This window comes from Prunus mume, linkage group LG5 (genome assembly GCF_029339155.1).
Source record: "Prunus mume cultivar Tortuosa linkage group LG5, ASM2933915v1, whole genome shotgun sequence".
Lineage (NCBI taxonomy): Eukaryota > Viridiplantae > Streptophyta > Magnoliopsida > Rosales > Rosaceae > Prunus > Prunus mume.
This window is the reverse complement of record NC_142702.1, coordinates 5713464-5727008: the sequence shown is the minus strand read 5'-3', so window position 1 is coordinate 5727008 and position 13545 is coordinate 5713464. Positions and strand designations below refer to the sequence as shown.

At 36.0% G+C, this 13545-nt stretch overlaps 1 protein-coding gene across 1 annotated transcript; it reads right to left on the bottom strand.

The window, feature by feature from the left end:
- Positions 1-5672: 5672 nt before the first annotated feature.
- On the bottom strand, positions 5673-7025 carry LOC148916727 (uncharacterized). The gene is made up of 2 exons (XM_089052268.1): positions 7013-7025; positions 5673-6442 (listed from the first exon to the last, which is right to left on the bottom strand). Exons 1-2 carry the CDS (start codon positions 7023-7025, stop codon positions 5673-5675), a joined length of 783 nt encoding a protein of 260 aa, XP_088908394.1.
- Between the last annotated feature and the right edge of the window lie 6520 nt (positions 7026-13545).

Genomic DNA, 13545 nt, shown 5'->3' with positions numbered 1-13545 from the left:
TTCTCATTAAAAATGTAACAACCAAATACGATATTAAACTTACATGAAATTAATGTAAAACAACAAACACAAATTGGAAGAACTACTAACAAATTTAACGATTGAGGCTTGCAGGAAAGATTTCACCCTTACCTTTGTGCTCGCAATTTGATAACTTCGTTATGTGTGAATGGCATGAAGGTGTTGCTAGAGTGGGGATTACTAATCCTTTTGATTATAGGTTGTCATATGCATGTGTTTGATTCACACATAATTGCATTGTTATCTTTGTGGATGGTTTTAAGCTTAGAGATAAACTGTAAAATACACCTATTCACTCGATGAGACTCTCAAAATACAAGTTTTTAATATTCTTTTATAGGCTTTTTTGGTACAAATTTGATTTAATAATGATAATTTCACTTTAAGTTACATTTTTATTCTCAAATCATTTAGAATTTTGAACTTTCTATACTTAATTTGGTGAACTTATTAATTATATGATTTTAGGTTTTGTAGGAGGCCTATTTGAAGCTGGAATGCTAAAAGATTGAGATATTGATTTGTCGAAATTCAAGCCAAATGTAAAAAAAAATTGCTGGTGAATTATATTGAAGAATTAATTTTGGAATTATTTATAATTAAAGAAGACAAAATCGTTGATGCCAAAAGAGCCTCTTCTATGTCATTCATATCCACTACCTCACAAATTCATTTCTATTAACTCTCCATCATCAACACCTCCACTATGCCAATATTGTAAAACCGAGCCACCTAAAAGACGTATGATTTTCATCCAAGTGACGTGGTTGTAAAATATGCTACAAACCACGTCGGTTGTTAGACAAGCGCCATAGTAGAGTGTCTAATGCCATGGTCAAATAAAATACATTTTAAAAGCATAACAGTTTTATGAAACAACGCCCTGGATCCAAAAACACGCTAAACTCACTCTTTCAGACCTAATGTTTCACGCCCACTCAATCTTCTAACTTCCCTCTCGACGAAAAGTCTATTTCCTCTCTCCCTCTCTATCACATCTCTGAAGTCTTCGAGTTCACTGTTGTTGGTGTCGTCGATTTCGAGTTGTGTTGCCGTCGACATTCATGTTCGCTGCCCTTGGCTACTGTCGATTTGTCGTTCCTTGGGCTTCCTTGTATTGCATATGCCATCGGAGGTCACTGATCTCCCTCAAGTTTGCGACTTTCTTCACATCTTGCAATAGCTTGGTTAATATTGTTGGAGTATCGTGTAGGCGACATGACATGCTTAGAGATCAACTACAAAAGGATATTACAGAAGCTCTTGAAAATGGTAATCTTCCAATAGGGCGAGGCTTAAATCAAGAAACTTCTCTTAAGCTTGCCGGTGATACAAGTTGGAACTCACATTATAGTACATTACCTAGTATCATTTCCATGTTCAAATCTATGGTGAAAGTGCTTAAATTGATTATTGAGGATGTCTGTGTAAGTCTTCTAAGCTATTATAACTTGAACACTAACCTTGTTCTGCCATTGAAGTCTTCTGTCGAACACATGGGGAGCAGCTCTTCTCTAAGATAACCGATTGCCTTAGCTCTGGAATTCTAGACGGGGTGAATATCCTGATGAGTTGTGTATGTCGGCTCTTAGAGGGAGCTGCCCTATTTATATGCATCACTCAAGGAGTCTTGCCCATCAAGAGACTCCTTGAGTTTTCCTTATTGCAATAGAACAGTGACTCCTAATTCTAATAGAACTAGAAACCCCTTTAGCCTTGTAATCCATTTAGAACACTGATAGAAGGGCTGCTGGATGAGACAGATTTAAGTCCTAGATTAATCTGGAGTTCTTGCAATCCGACATAGATTAGAAGACCACTTTCGTGAGTTTAAGATAGTAAACTATCTTACATTCTCCCACTTGGTCAAATAATCATTGTGACTCAAGATTAATCACTTAATGGTCAATTTAGGACTTTAAAATTTCTCAGTTTCTTATCAAGCCACTGTCATTGGTATGAACTCATACGGAACTGTCAAAGCACATTGAATAAATAACATTCAAGTCATTTGCAACCACACATATAAGTCTATAACAACATATGAGGCTGCCAACTGAATTAGGATCAAATAATTGTTGAGATCTGCCTTAGGATGTGTTTGATGATCAAAACAATTCTTAGCTCATCCTTACAAGACTACCAAGGTCTTAGCAAAACTATCATGGCTCCTTCATGGATACGAAAATGCAAAACATAGGTGCTAGCAAATTTTGCAGATTCTTCCTTCATCTATATGCCAAAACATTTATAAATTGGAAAAACACAATTTAAGAAAACTTTGAATAACATTATCAAAATGTAAACTGTAAGAACAACTTCGATTGAAACTAATTAAATGAAAACAGACTTAACTCTGGCTCCCACTGACTCCCACTGACTTATCAAAACTGATCTGCAAACCCATGCTTTTAACATGTCTATGAAAAACATGATTAGGCAAGCCTTTGTTCAGTGGATCTGCAATATTAAAATCTGTTCCAATATGATCTAAAGCTGTATGACCATCTCGGATCTTTTCTTTAGCTGATAAAAACTTTAACTGCAGGTGTCTTAATCCTCCTGACTTCTTATTTCCTTTTGCAAAATAAACTGCAGCACTGTTGTCATTCCATAATTGGATTGGCCTTTGTATGGAATCAACGACCTTTAACATTGACATAAAATTTTTGAGCCACATAGCCATTGAAGTTGCTTCATAAATTGCTAGAAACTCAGCCTGCATGGTTGAGGTTGATATGTATTGTTGTTTGACACTTCTCCAAGCCACTGCTCCTCCTGCAAACAAAAACACAACACCTGATGTACTCTTTTGTGTATCCAAACAGCCAGCAAAGTCTGCATCTGCATATCCTTCGAGTTTCAATTCTTCAACTCTTCGATAGCTTGTATTCTTTAGTTCTCTGCAAATACCTCAAGACCTTCTTGCCTGCTACCCAATGTGCTTGGCCTGGATTGGATTGAAACCTTCCAAGAACACTAATGCTGAAAGCAAGGTCTGGCCTTGTGCAAACTTGAGCATACATTAAGCTTCCAACAAGTGAGGCGTAGGGCTTGTCCTGCATCTCCAACTTCTCTTGCTCGGTTTTGGGAGATTGTTCATTGCTTAATTTATCACCCTTCGAGAATGGAACATCACAACCTGTGCAGTTTTCCATGTTGAACCTTTTCAGTATCCTTTCTATATATCCCTTTTGTGATAGACTAAGTAGCCCCCTTTCTCTGTCTCGGCTTATTTCAATTCCTAGCACATAATAGTTTGCCTCTCCCAAATCAGTCATCTGAAAATGATTTGATAGCATTCTCTTAGTGTCATGTAGTAGTGACAGATTGCTGGTTGCTAAGAGAATATCATCAACATACAGCAGCATAAAAATATAATGTCTCCCTTGAAATTTTTGGTAAATGCACTCATCTAAAGGATTGTCAATGAAACCTTAAGACTTCACTACTTCATCAAACTTCAAGTACCACTGCCTAGAAGCCTGTTTTAATCCGTATATTGATTTTTGTAACTTGCAAACCAAATCTTCTTCCCCTTTTTGAATGAAACCATCCGGTTGTTTCATGTAGATTTCTTCAATAAGGTTTCATTCAAAAATGCAGTTTGAACATCCATTTGATGAAGGTGAAGATCAAAATGTGCCACTAATGCCATTATAACTCTTAGGGAATCTTTTGTTGACACATGTGAGAAAGTTTCATTGTAATCCACTCATTCTTGTTGTGTGAACCCTTTTGCTACTAGTCATGCCTTGTATCTGTCTATTTGTCCCTTTGAGTTTCTTTTAGTCTTGTAAACCCATTTGCATCCTATTGGTTTACATCCTTGAGGTAAATCAACAAGCTTCCATACACCATTCTTGCTCATTGACTGGAGTTCAGACTCCATTGCTTCTATCCACTTATCACAGTTGTCACTTTGAATAGCCTGCTTATAAGACGGAGGATCTTCTATGATATTGATGTCATGTTCTGATTCTTGCAGGTAGACATAATAATTGTTTGATAGAGCAGGTCTCTTAGTTCTTTGTGACCTTCTCAGTTCTGGGTTGGAAGGCTGCTGTTCTTGTTGATCTGTCTGCATATTTTCTGGTGCAATTTGTGGAGCTTCAGTTGTTGGATCATGATTTGGTGAGACTGGCTTGTCATTCAAGTCAGTGAATGGTAAGATAGTTGTATCTCTCAGCATATTTTCCTTTTCAGCAGGTTCCTTGTTTTCCAAAATTTCATCAAAATCAAAATTTTCCTCAGTGTCTGAATCATTTTCATCTTCAATAAAAATAGCTCTTTGAGTTTCCATGAATCTTGTGGTGTGGTTGGGACAGTAGAACCTATACCCTTTTGTTCTATCTGGATATCCCACAAAATAGCATGTTACTGTCTTGGAATCCAGCTTCTTTTTTGATGGATTATAGAACTTTGCTTCTGCCTTACTTCCCCAGACTTTAAGATGTGAGAGACTGGGCTTTCTATTGCACCATGTTTCATAAGGAATTTTGTCTGCACTTTTGGTAGGAATTCGGTTTAGCAAATAATTTGCAATTTTTAAAGCCTCTCCCCAGAGAAATTTTGGAAGCTTTTTGCGGCACATTTGGCTCCTAATCATCTCAATCAAGGTCATATTTCGTCTCTCTGCCACTCTGTTTTGTTGTGGTGTGCCTGGGTTAGTATATTGAGCCACTATACCTTCTTCTTGTAGAAATTTGGCAAAGGGTCCAAGGTTCCTTCCTCTCTCATCAAATTTACCATAAAATTCTCCTCTTCTATCTGACCTTACTACTTTGATTCTTGAATCCAACTGGTTTTCCACTTCTGCTTTATAAACTTTGAACATGTCCAGTGCATTGGATTTTTTAGATATTAAGTATACATAACCATATCTAGAGTAATCATCTATGAAGGTTGTGAAGTACTTAAAACCATCATGTGTTTGAGTGGGAAAAGGACCACAAATATCTGTATGTATGATTTCCAGCACCTTTTCACTTCTTGTAGCACCTTTCTTTCTCAAATTTGTCAATTTCCCTTTAACACATTCTATGCAAACACTGTCTTTGTCATGGTGGTTAAGTGGTGGCAACAGATTTTCTTTGTTAAGCAAATTCATTCTTTTAGCCGAGACATGTCCTAGTCTATTGTGCCAAAGTTTATAAGATTCTTCCTTTTCTGCTTTTCTTTTAGTGCTTATCACATTGATGCTTAGATTTCCAGTGTTGGGATTTGGTTTCTTGCAATTTAATCGAAACATTCCATCATTTAGAAAACCATTACCAATCATAACTTTATTTCTGAAAATGGAGAATCCAAAAACATCAAACTCAAACTGTAAGTTTGACTTTACAAGCTTGCTAACTGAAATAAGATTCCTTTTCATGGAAGGAATATAAACTACATATACTAATTCCAAAACAAAACCAGATTCTAACTAAATCCTAGCTAATCCAATTCCTTGACTCTTTCTCCATTTCCCACGAACACCTTCATCTCAGCCTTGCTTGGCAGCCTCTTTGTTTTGAACCCCTGCAAACAATTAGCCACATGAACTGTTGCACCACTATCCAACCACCATGAATCTGAAGAAATCTCAATTGCATTGGACTCAAAACAAACATTTATTTGATCAGACTTACCTTTAGCCTTCTGTTTATCTAGCCAGCGTTTGTATCATCACAATTCCTCTTCATATGTCCAAACTTCTTGCAGAAATAGCATTTGAGTCCTTCTGGTTTCAGACCTTTAGTTTCCTTTTCTCCTTTGTTTTTCTTCCCAAAATCTTTTCCTTTTCCAAAATCCCTTTTGAAACTGTTCTGAACCATATTAATCTTTTCTTCAGCCTTATCCTTCTTCATATTCTGTTCTTCCTGCACACAGATGCTTATGAGGTCAGTCGTTGTCCACTTCTCCTTTTGAGCCATATACGTGCTTCTAAGATGCTTGAAAGTACTAGGCAGAGAATTTATAGCAAAGTGTACCATCATAGTTTTATCCACATTGACTTTGAGTGCCTTCAGTTTGTTCCCAATTTCCAGCATGTTCAGTATGTGTGTTCTCACACATCTCTCCCCATTGTATTTTGTATCAGTACGCTGTCCCATTAGAGTTCCAATCTCAGCCTTTTCTGATTCCCGAAACTTTTCCCCAATGGAATCAATAAACTTCTTGGCATTGTCACATGATGTAATGTTTCCCCTGACAGATGGTGAAATTGACCTCCTCATGATCAAAATAGCCATTTTGTTTGCCTTAATCCACTTGGCATATTTTGCTTTTGTTCCAGCAGATGCGTCTGCATCAGGTTCTGCAGGAGCATCTTCTTCAATAGCTATCTCATAGTCCAGCAATCCTAGAGCAATTTCCACATCTTCCCTCCATTTGGAGTAGTTGGAGCCAATGAGAGTTTCAATCGAGTTGTGATTAACTGAAAAACACATAGTATGAATATATTTAAAAACTGAAAAACCCCATATCCTTAAAACATGATCGATTCTCACCTTTAGGTGAAGAAATCAAAACATGTTTATCAACATTAAGACATGAAAATCACATAAGTTTCCTGTACAAGAAAAGTTCCACATCTTTGGATAGAAGAACAACCTTGATAGCCTACGTATTTCATCTCTTATGTTGTTCTACTGAAAATAATTGCACGATAAATCATTCACATCTTTGGACAGTGAATCATTCATTATGCCTTTATTTCCAACACAAATTTAATCATAAAACCTTGAATGTACAGATCTTGCTGTGTCTAAGTTGCTTTGGCTTGCTCAGAGCACGGCAGGAACCACACAAACTTTGATCAATTTTTGTTTGTCACAGCAAGGTGTTAACTCTTGCTGTGTCAAGTTTCTTTAACCTTGAAAACTTAATTATCCTTTAGTTTTCAAGTTCTAAATGCTGCAACAAAATTGGTTAGGTAGAAGATAGAATAACTTAAGCTCTGATACCACATGTAAGTCTTCTAAGCTATTATAACTTGAACACTAACCTTGTTCTGCCATTGAAGTCTTCTGTCGAACACCTGGGGAGCAGCTCTTCTCTAAGATAACCGATTGCCTTAGCTTTGGAATTCTAGACGGGGTGAATATCCTGATGAGTTGTGTATGTCGACTCTTAGAGGGAGATGCCCTATTTATATGCATCACTCAAGGAGTCTTGCCCATCAAGAGACTCCTTGAGTTTTCCTTATTGCAATAGAACAGTGACTCCTAATTCTAATAGAACTAGAAACCCCTTTAGCCTTGTAATCCATTTAGAACACTGATAGAAGGACTGCTGGATAAGACAGATTTAAGTCCTAGATTAATCTGGAGTTCTTGCAATCCGACATAGATTAGAAGACCACTTTCGTGAGTTTAAGATAGTAAACTATCTTACAGGCTGCACTGATAATATATGTGAAGCAAATAGGTCATTGAGAGAAATACAATCTTTTGAGTTTGCATTTCACCTCTTTTTTATGAGATCTTTATTGGGAGCCACAAATGATTTGTCACAAGCATTACAAAGTAAAGACCAAGATATTGGGAATGCAATGTCTTTAGTCAAATATTGCAAGGACACATTACAAGATATGAGAGATAATGGATTTGAAGCCTTGCTTGATCAAGTATTTTCCTTTTGTGGCAAACATGATATTGAGGTTCCAAACATGGATGATGAATATGTAGCTTAGTGGAGATCACATCGCAGAGCTCTTAGAATAACACAAATCCATCATTATCATCTGGACATCTTTATTCAAATCAGTGAGTGGCAACTTGCGGAATTAAATCATCGCTTTAGTGAGGTAAATACTGAGTTGCTTCTTTGTTTGGCATGTTTGAGTCCAAATGATTCATTCATAGCTTTTGACAAACAAAAGCTTCTTCGTTTTGCTGAATTTTATCCTTGAGAATTTACTCCCTGAGATCTCTTGGCACTTGAAGATCAACTTGGGATTTATATTCATCATATGCGTACAAGAAGCAATTTTTCTCAATTGAAAGGGATTGGTGCCCTTGCAAGAAAAATGGTGGAGAAAGGGTTGCATAGAACATTTAATTATGTCTATTTGCTTCTGACATTAGCCTTAACTTTTCCAGTTGCAACTACTTCGGTGGAGAGAGCATTTTCTGCTATGAATGTTGTCAAAGGTCCACTTCGCAACCGAATGGGAGATCAATGGTTGAGTGATAGCTTACTTGTTTATATTGAGAAAGATGTGTTTGTTTGTATTGATAATGAAACTATAATGGGACGTTTTCAGAATATTAAAACTCGTCGTGAACAATTGTAATATGGTTTTTTCTATTAATTGTGAATTATAAATTATCGTTTCATTTTTATGGGTTTATTTTTGTATAGAAAGTTTTTACCCTTTTAGACATTGATCCCTGCAAGGAAAATTCCTGGATCCATCCCTGTATCAATATACATATGTTGTGTAAACTTGTTTGGATAATATGAAATATTGGGCTGCTGTGTTCAGTTTTCATTCAAGACAATTACATAAGCATGAGGAATTAAATATAGTCAATAGAATAATATGATAATCAGCCCCACAAATCTTATTTTACAAGGACATATTATTAAATTAAAATACACATTCAAAGTGCATCCTTCTAAAATTTTAAAAGTAATATATGGATGGGGACTGATGGGATTAATTATTGAATAATTTCTTCTTCTTTTTTATTTTACTTTTGAACACTGGCTTATTATTGAATAAATTCTTTATCTTTTGAAAATGTATTTGGAAGATGGATAAGTCATGGATGTATGTTGATAGAAGATCGAAAGCATATGAGTTAGGGGTTGAAGGATTTTTAAGGTTTGCCCTTGAAAATGTTGAAAATCGTGAACAGTTTCATTGTCCTTGTGCTAAATGTGGGAATATTTTGCAATTTGGAGTTGGAATTATAAAGGACCACCTATATTTTAATGGAGTAAATCAAAGTTATCATATTTGGGTAATGCACGAGGAAAGTAACCAAACAATTACAAATGCTAGTAGAGATATGGAAGCTAGTCCTGAAGGAAGATATAGTTTTGTTTTTGAAGAAATAGGTATGAAGGAAAATGATTTGGAAGACATTGGATCTGATCCTTATGAGTTTTCCAATGTAATTGGGGTTGGCGATCAACCATTAGACCCAGGTTGTAGTAAGTATACCAAGTTATCGGCTTTAATCAAAGTATACAATTTGAAAGCAAAATATGGTACGAATGATGCATGTTTTATAGAGTTGTTAATACTCGAAGGAGATTTGCTTCCAGAAGGAAACAAAATACCTTCCTCTATGTATGAAGCAAAAAACACTTTGTGTGCTTTAGGATTGATTATGAGAAAGTTCATGCTTGCCTTAATAATTGCATCTTGTACAGAAAGGATACTTCTAGTAATTGTCCTACTTGTGGTATCTCAAGGTGGAAGATGGGCAAAGATGATATAGTGAAAGATGACATGCATGCAAAGGTCTTGTGGTATTTTCCCCCCTATCCCAAAGTTTAAAAGGATGTTCTTCTCTTGTAGGACAACGAAGAATTTGACTTGGCATGCTGAAAAAAGAGTCAATTAATGGCCATATGTGTCACTCAACAGATTCCCCATCTTGAAAACTCATTGATGATAAGTGGGTCAAATTCGGTAAAGAGCCAAGAAACTTGAGATTAGCCCTCTTAGCTAATGGCTTCAATCCTCATAGCGTTCTAAGCAGTAGATACAGTTGTTGGCTTGTTATTCTAGTTACTTATAATCTTCCCTCATGGTTGTGCATGAAACAAAAGTTCATGATGTTAACCTTATTGATTTCGGGCTCTAAACAACCCGACAATGACATAGACGTCTACTTAGATCCTTTGATTCATGTAAAGTATTTATGGAATGGAATTCGTACCTATGATGCACATAAAGGAGAATACTTTATACTAAAAGTTGTATTATTGTGGACAATGAATGATTTTCCAGCATATGGAAATTTATCCGGTTGTGTTGTTAAAGGATATAAAGCTTGTCTAATATGCGGCGATGAGACACCAACTTATAGGCTGAAAGATGGGCGTAAAAATTGTTACATTGGGCATACAAAATGGCTACCAAGGCATCATCCATACCGAAAGCAACGCACATATCTATCCTGGAGAACTTTTCACGGACTAGACCTCTCCCGACGATTGTTCGTCGACAAAGGTGAGTTTTGTCTGGAGAGGTCGAATCCGGCAAATATTGCCGGCATGCCAACAACATTTCATTGGGAGAGATTTTCTTACTTTCAAAAAATATATGTTATTTATAAATTTTAAACATCTCAAATTAGTTTCTTTACTTTTATTTTTTGCCAACATCTTTAATTTAATATATATGTAGTTAAGTAATATCTTAGTCTTTTTAAATTACTTTAAGTAGTAATTATGTTTTAGTTATTATTTAATTAGTGAATATTTAAATATTTTATTCATTTCATAAATTACTTAATAAATAGTAATTAATTATTTTAAATTATTTTGTGGACTATGTTTTTATTTTATTTTTGTACAAAGTTAGTTCGGGTAAATCAAAGCAAATGCAAACAACTAATTGATATTATCGAATCATGTTGTGACTTGAATTTAAGTTTCATGCCTAAAATCCATTTTTGGAAAACTAAAATACTTGGGTACCAAAACAAAATTTCCAGGATGTTTATTGAAATATATATGTTGAGGCCCAAAAAATCCATGGTTGGGCCCGAATAAATTCCCGGCCCAAAACGACACATTACTGAGGAAACACAAAAGTCCGCTATGCACGAGTCACACTCCACGTGCCATACCAAATAAATAATCCGTCATGCTAGGAATCGAGATTAAGATTATAAAATGCATTAGCTCTGCAAATCCATGCTAATTATCCTGTCAAGCATCATAATTAAAAGCATGCCAAGCTACATGCCATGCCAAACAGGAAATCATTATTGCACACCCAACCACGCAGTCCCCTTCTATTGTGAGATCCCTCAAATAATTTTATTTGAGGGACGCCTTTTAAGGTATCCTATAAAAAAAAAATTAATGATCCAAACCATCTATTTTTTAGGTCTTCATTCATAGATCATCCTTACAAAAAATAAGATAAATTGGAAACCGTTTCGACATGCAATTGTGTCATACAAAATCAATGAACACGGTGCTTTAAGAAAGTACTAAAATTTCAATAACTCAATTGAATGGTCAAATGATATCGGATTCAAGTGATTTTTTGTAGAGATGATCTTTGAATGTGTATCTACAAAATAGACGATTTGGATTAGTGAAATACAATCCGGAGTGGGCCCTACAAGGGGTGTCCCTCAAATAATCTTATTTGAGGGATCCCTCAATGGATTAGCTATGCAAATCCATGCTAATTATTCTGTCAAGCATCATAATTAAAAGCATGCCAAGCTACATGCCAAACAGGAAATCATTATTGCACACCCAACCACACTACAAGCCTAAGTGGGTCTAAGCCACTCGAATGTCGGGGCTGACTTGAGTGGGTTGTGGTATGGATGGTAATAAGTTGTCATGAGGCCCATTGATGGGCCTAGAAATGGAGGTTCCGGGTTGCTTGGGAGCCTCGAAACTTAAGCCCATTTCTTAGGCCCAAACATGTGGGTAAGCATAAAAGAGAAAATAGTCTATTACCTTAGCTAAAATAGCCCATTAACTTAACCAAATTAGCCCAAAACCTCAACAAAATAGGCCAACACTTGGTGAGGTTGGCCCATTTATTTGATAAACCAACCCATTATCTTAGAAGGCCCATGTAACTAAAATGAAGACTTGCAAAAGCCTCAGCACTTGGCTGAAAAACAAAAGCCACAAAGGGAGCTTGGAGGTCCATGTGCGCAGAGCTGCTGGGAGGTTCCAGCACATGGGAAAGAACAAGTTTAAAGCAAAAAACATCCGAAAGATCAAAGGATTTTAGCATGCAGGCTGCCAAGAGGAGAGGCACCCTTCGAACCAGCATGTATATCTATTATCTTTCCTTCATCAGATCTAGCCATGGAAGGAGGAAAGAAAGAAAAATGGAAATAGCTGAGAATGAGAGTCTCCCACTGAGACAATTGCGGGAAAGGGCCTTGAGCACCCAAAAATCCCTGATTTTGTGCAAATGGGCAGAGAGAATTTCACCAAGATGAGGAAAGTCAAGGGAGGAGAGAAGAAAGAAAGGGAAAAGCTTGACCAAATTGGATAGAAACCATTATTCTTGGAAAAGAATAGCTTCCAACGGCTATAAATAAGGTCTCTTATACCCAATAAAGGAATAACCACATCCAGATACCAAGCTTCCTCTCTTACCTCCAAAACCCAGCAATTTCGTGCTCAGTTCATCCATCTAACCCTTGTTTTTCCTCTTGGCAGATCATTCTGATACTTGAGAACCTCTGTCGAGCTGCCGAAAAACACTTAAGCCACTCATTGCCTAGCCTCTCTCCTCTTCTCAGCCAAAACCTCTGATAATCCTTTCCTCATTTTCCTTAGAACCCTTGTTTTTCATAGAAACTCACAGCTCTTTCCTTTTAAGGCTAAACTCATGATAACTTTGCTCCCATGCCACAAGCCTCTCATGCCAAGCTAAGATTCTACCTGTAAGCACTAATAATTCATCTGTAAGCTGTTGTTATTTTTGTTGGTGAAGATAATCAAGGTATTTCCTAAGACCCTACTTCCTTTCAAGGAATTCTTGGGGTTTGATTTCTGAACTCAAGTACAGGGGATATTTTCATCAATTCGCTTCTTATGGCAGCCCAACCCATTTCCTAAGGCCCTACTCTTTAAATACCATAATCTTGATATCTCTTTTCTAATTACTTTATTTAGTAGTTATGTTTTAATTATTATTTACTTAGTGAATAATTAGTATTTAAATATTTTATTAAATTAAAGATATTAAACTGGTGTTGGGTGCTTGGGGGGTCCTCTTTTTTATTTATTTAAATAATTTATTTATAAATAAATAGTATAGCCGGTCGACTATATACGGGATATATATATATATATATAAAGCGTATAGCCGTGCGGCTCTAATAGGGTCTTTTTTTTCAATTATTTTTATTTTTATTTTTTTATGAATGGCTATACTCTTTAGAAATATACTATGATCTTTTTAAAAAAATTGTTTTCCTTGATTTTTGTTTATAGGTAGTTAGAGCATCATCTATTACTGTTAGGCCATTACTCGTGTCTCTATTGTTCCCTTTTGAATTTTTATTTTTTCAGAGTTATTACCCATATGAAGAATTTAGTATTTTTCATGTTTAATACTCGTATTGTACACGTACGCACATAATTTTCATGTTTAATACACTTGAGTTTGTACAAAACTAGCAAATCAATATCTATAAAGTATAAACTAATGCAAATGGAAGGGTCCTCTTTTTATAAATGTATAGCCGCTGCTATACTCTTTTTGACACGTGGCCTCTAGGGCTTTAGTTGGGTGCTGGGCGCTTGGCGAGTCTTTTTTTATTTTATTTTTATTTTATAATAAATAGTATAGCCATGCGGCTATACTCC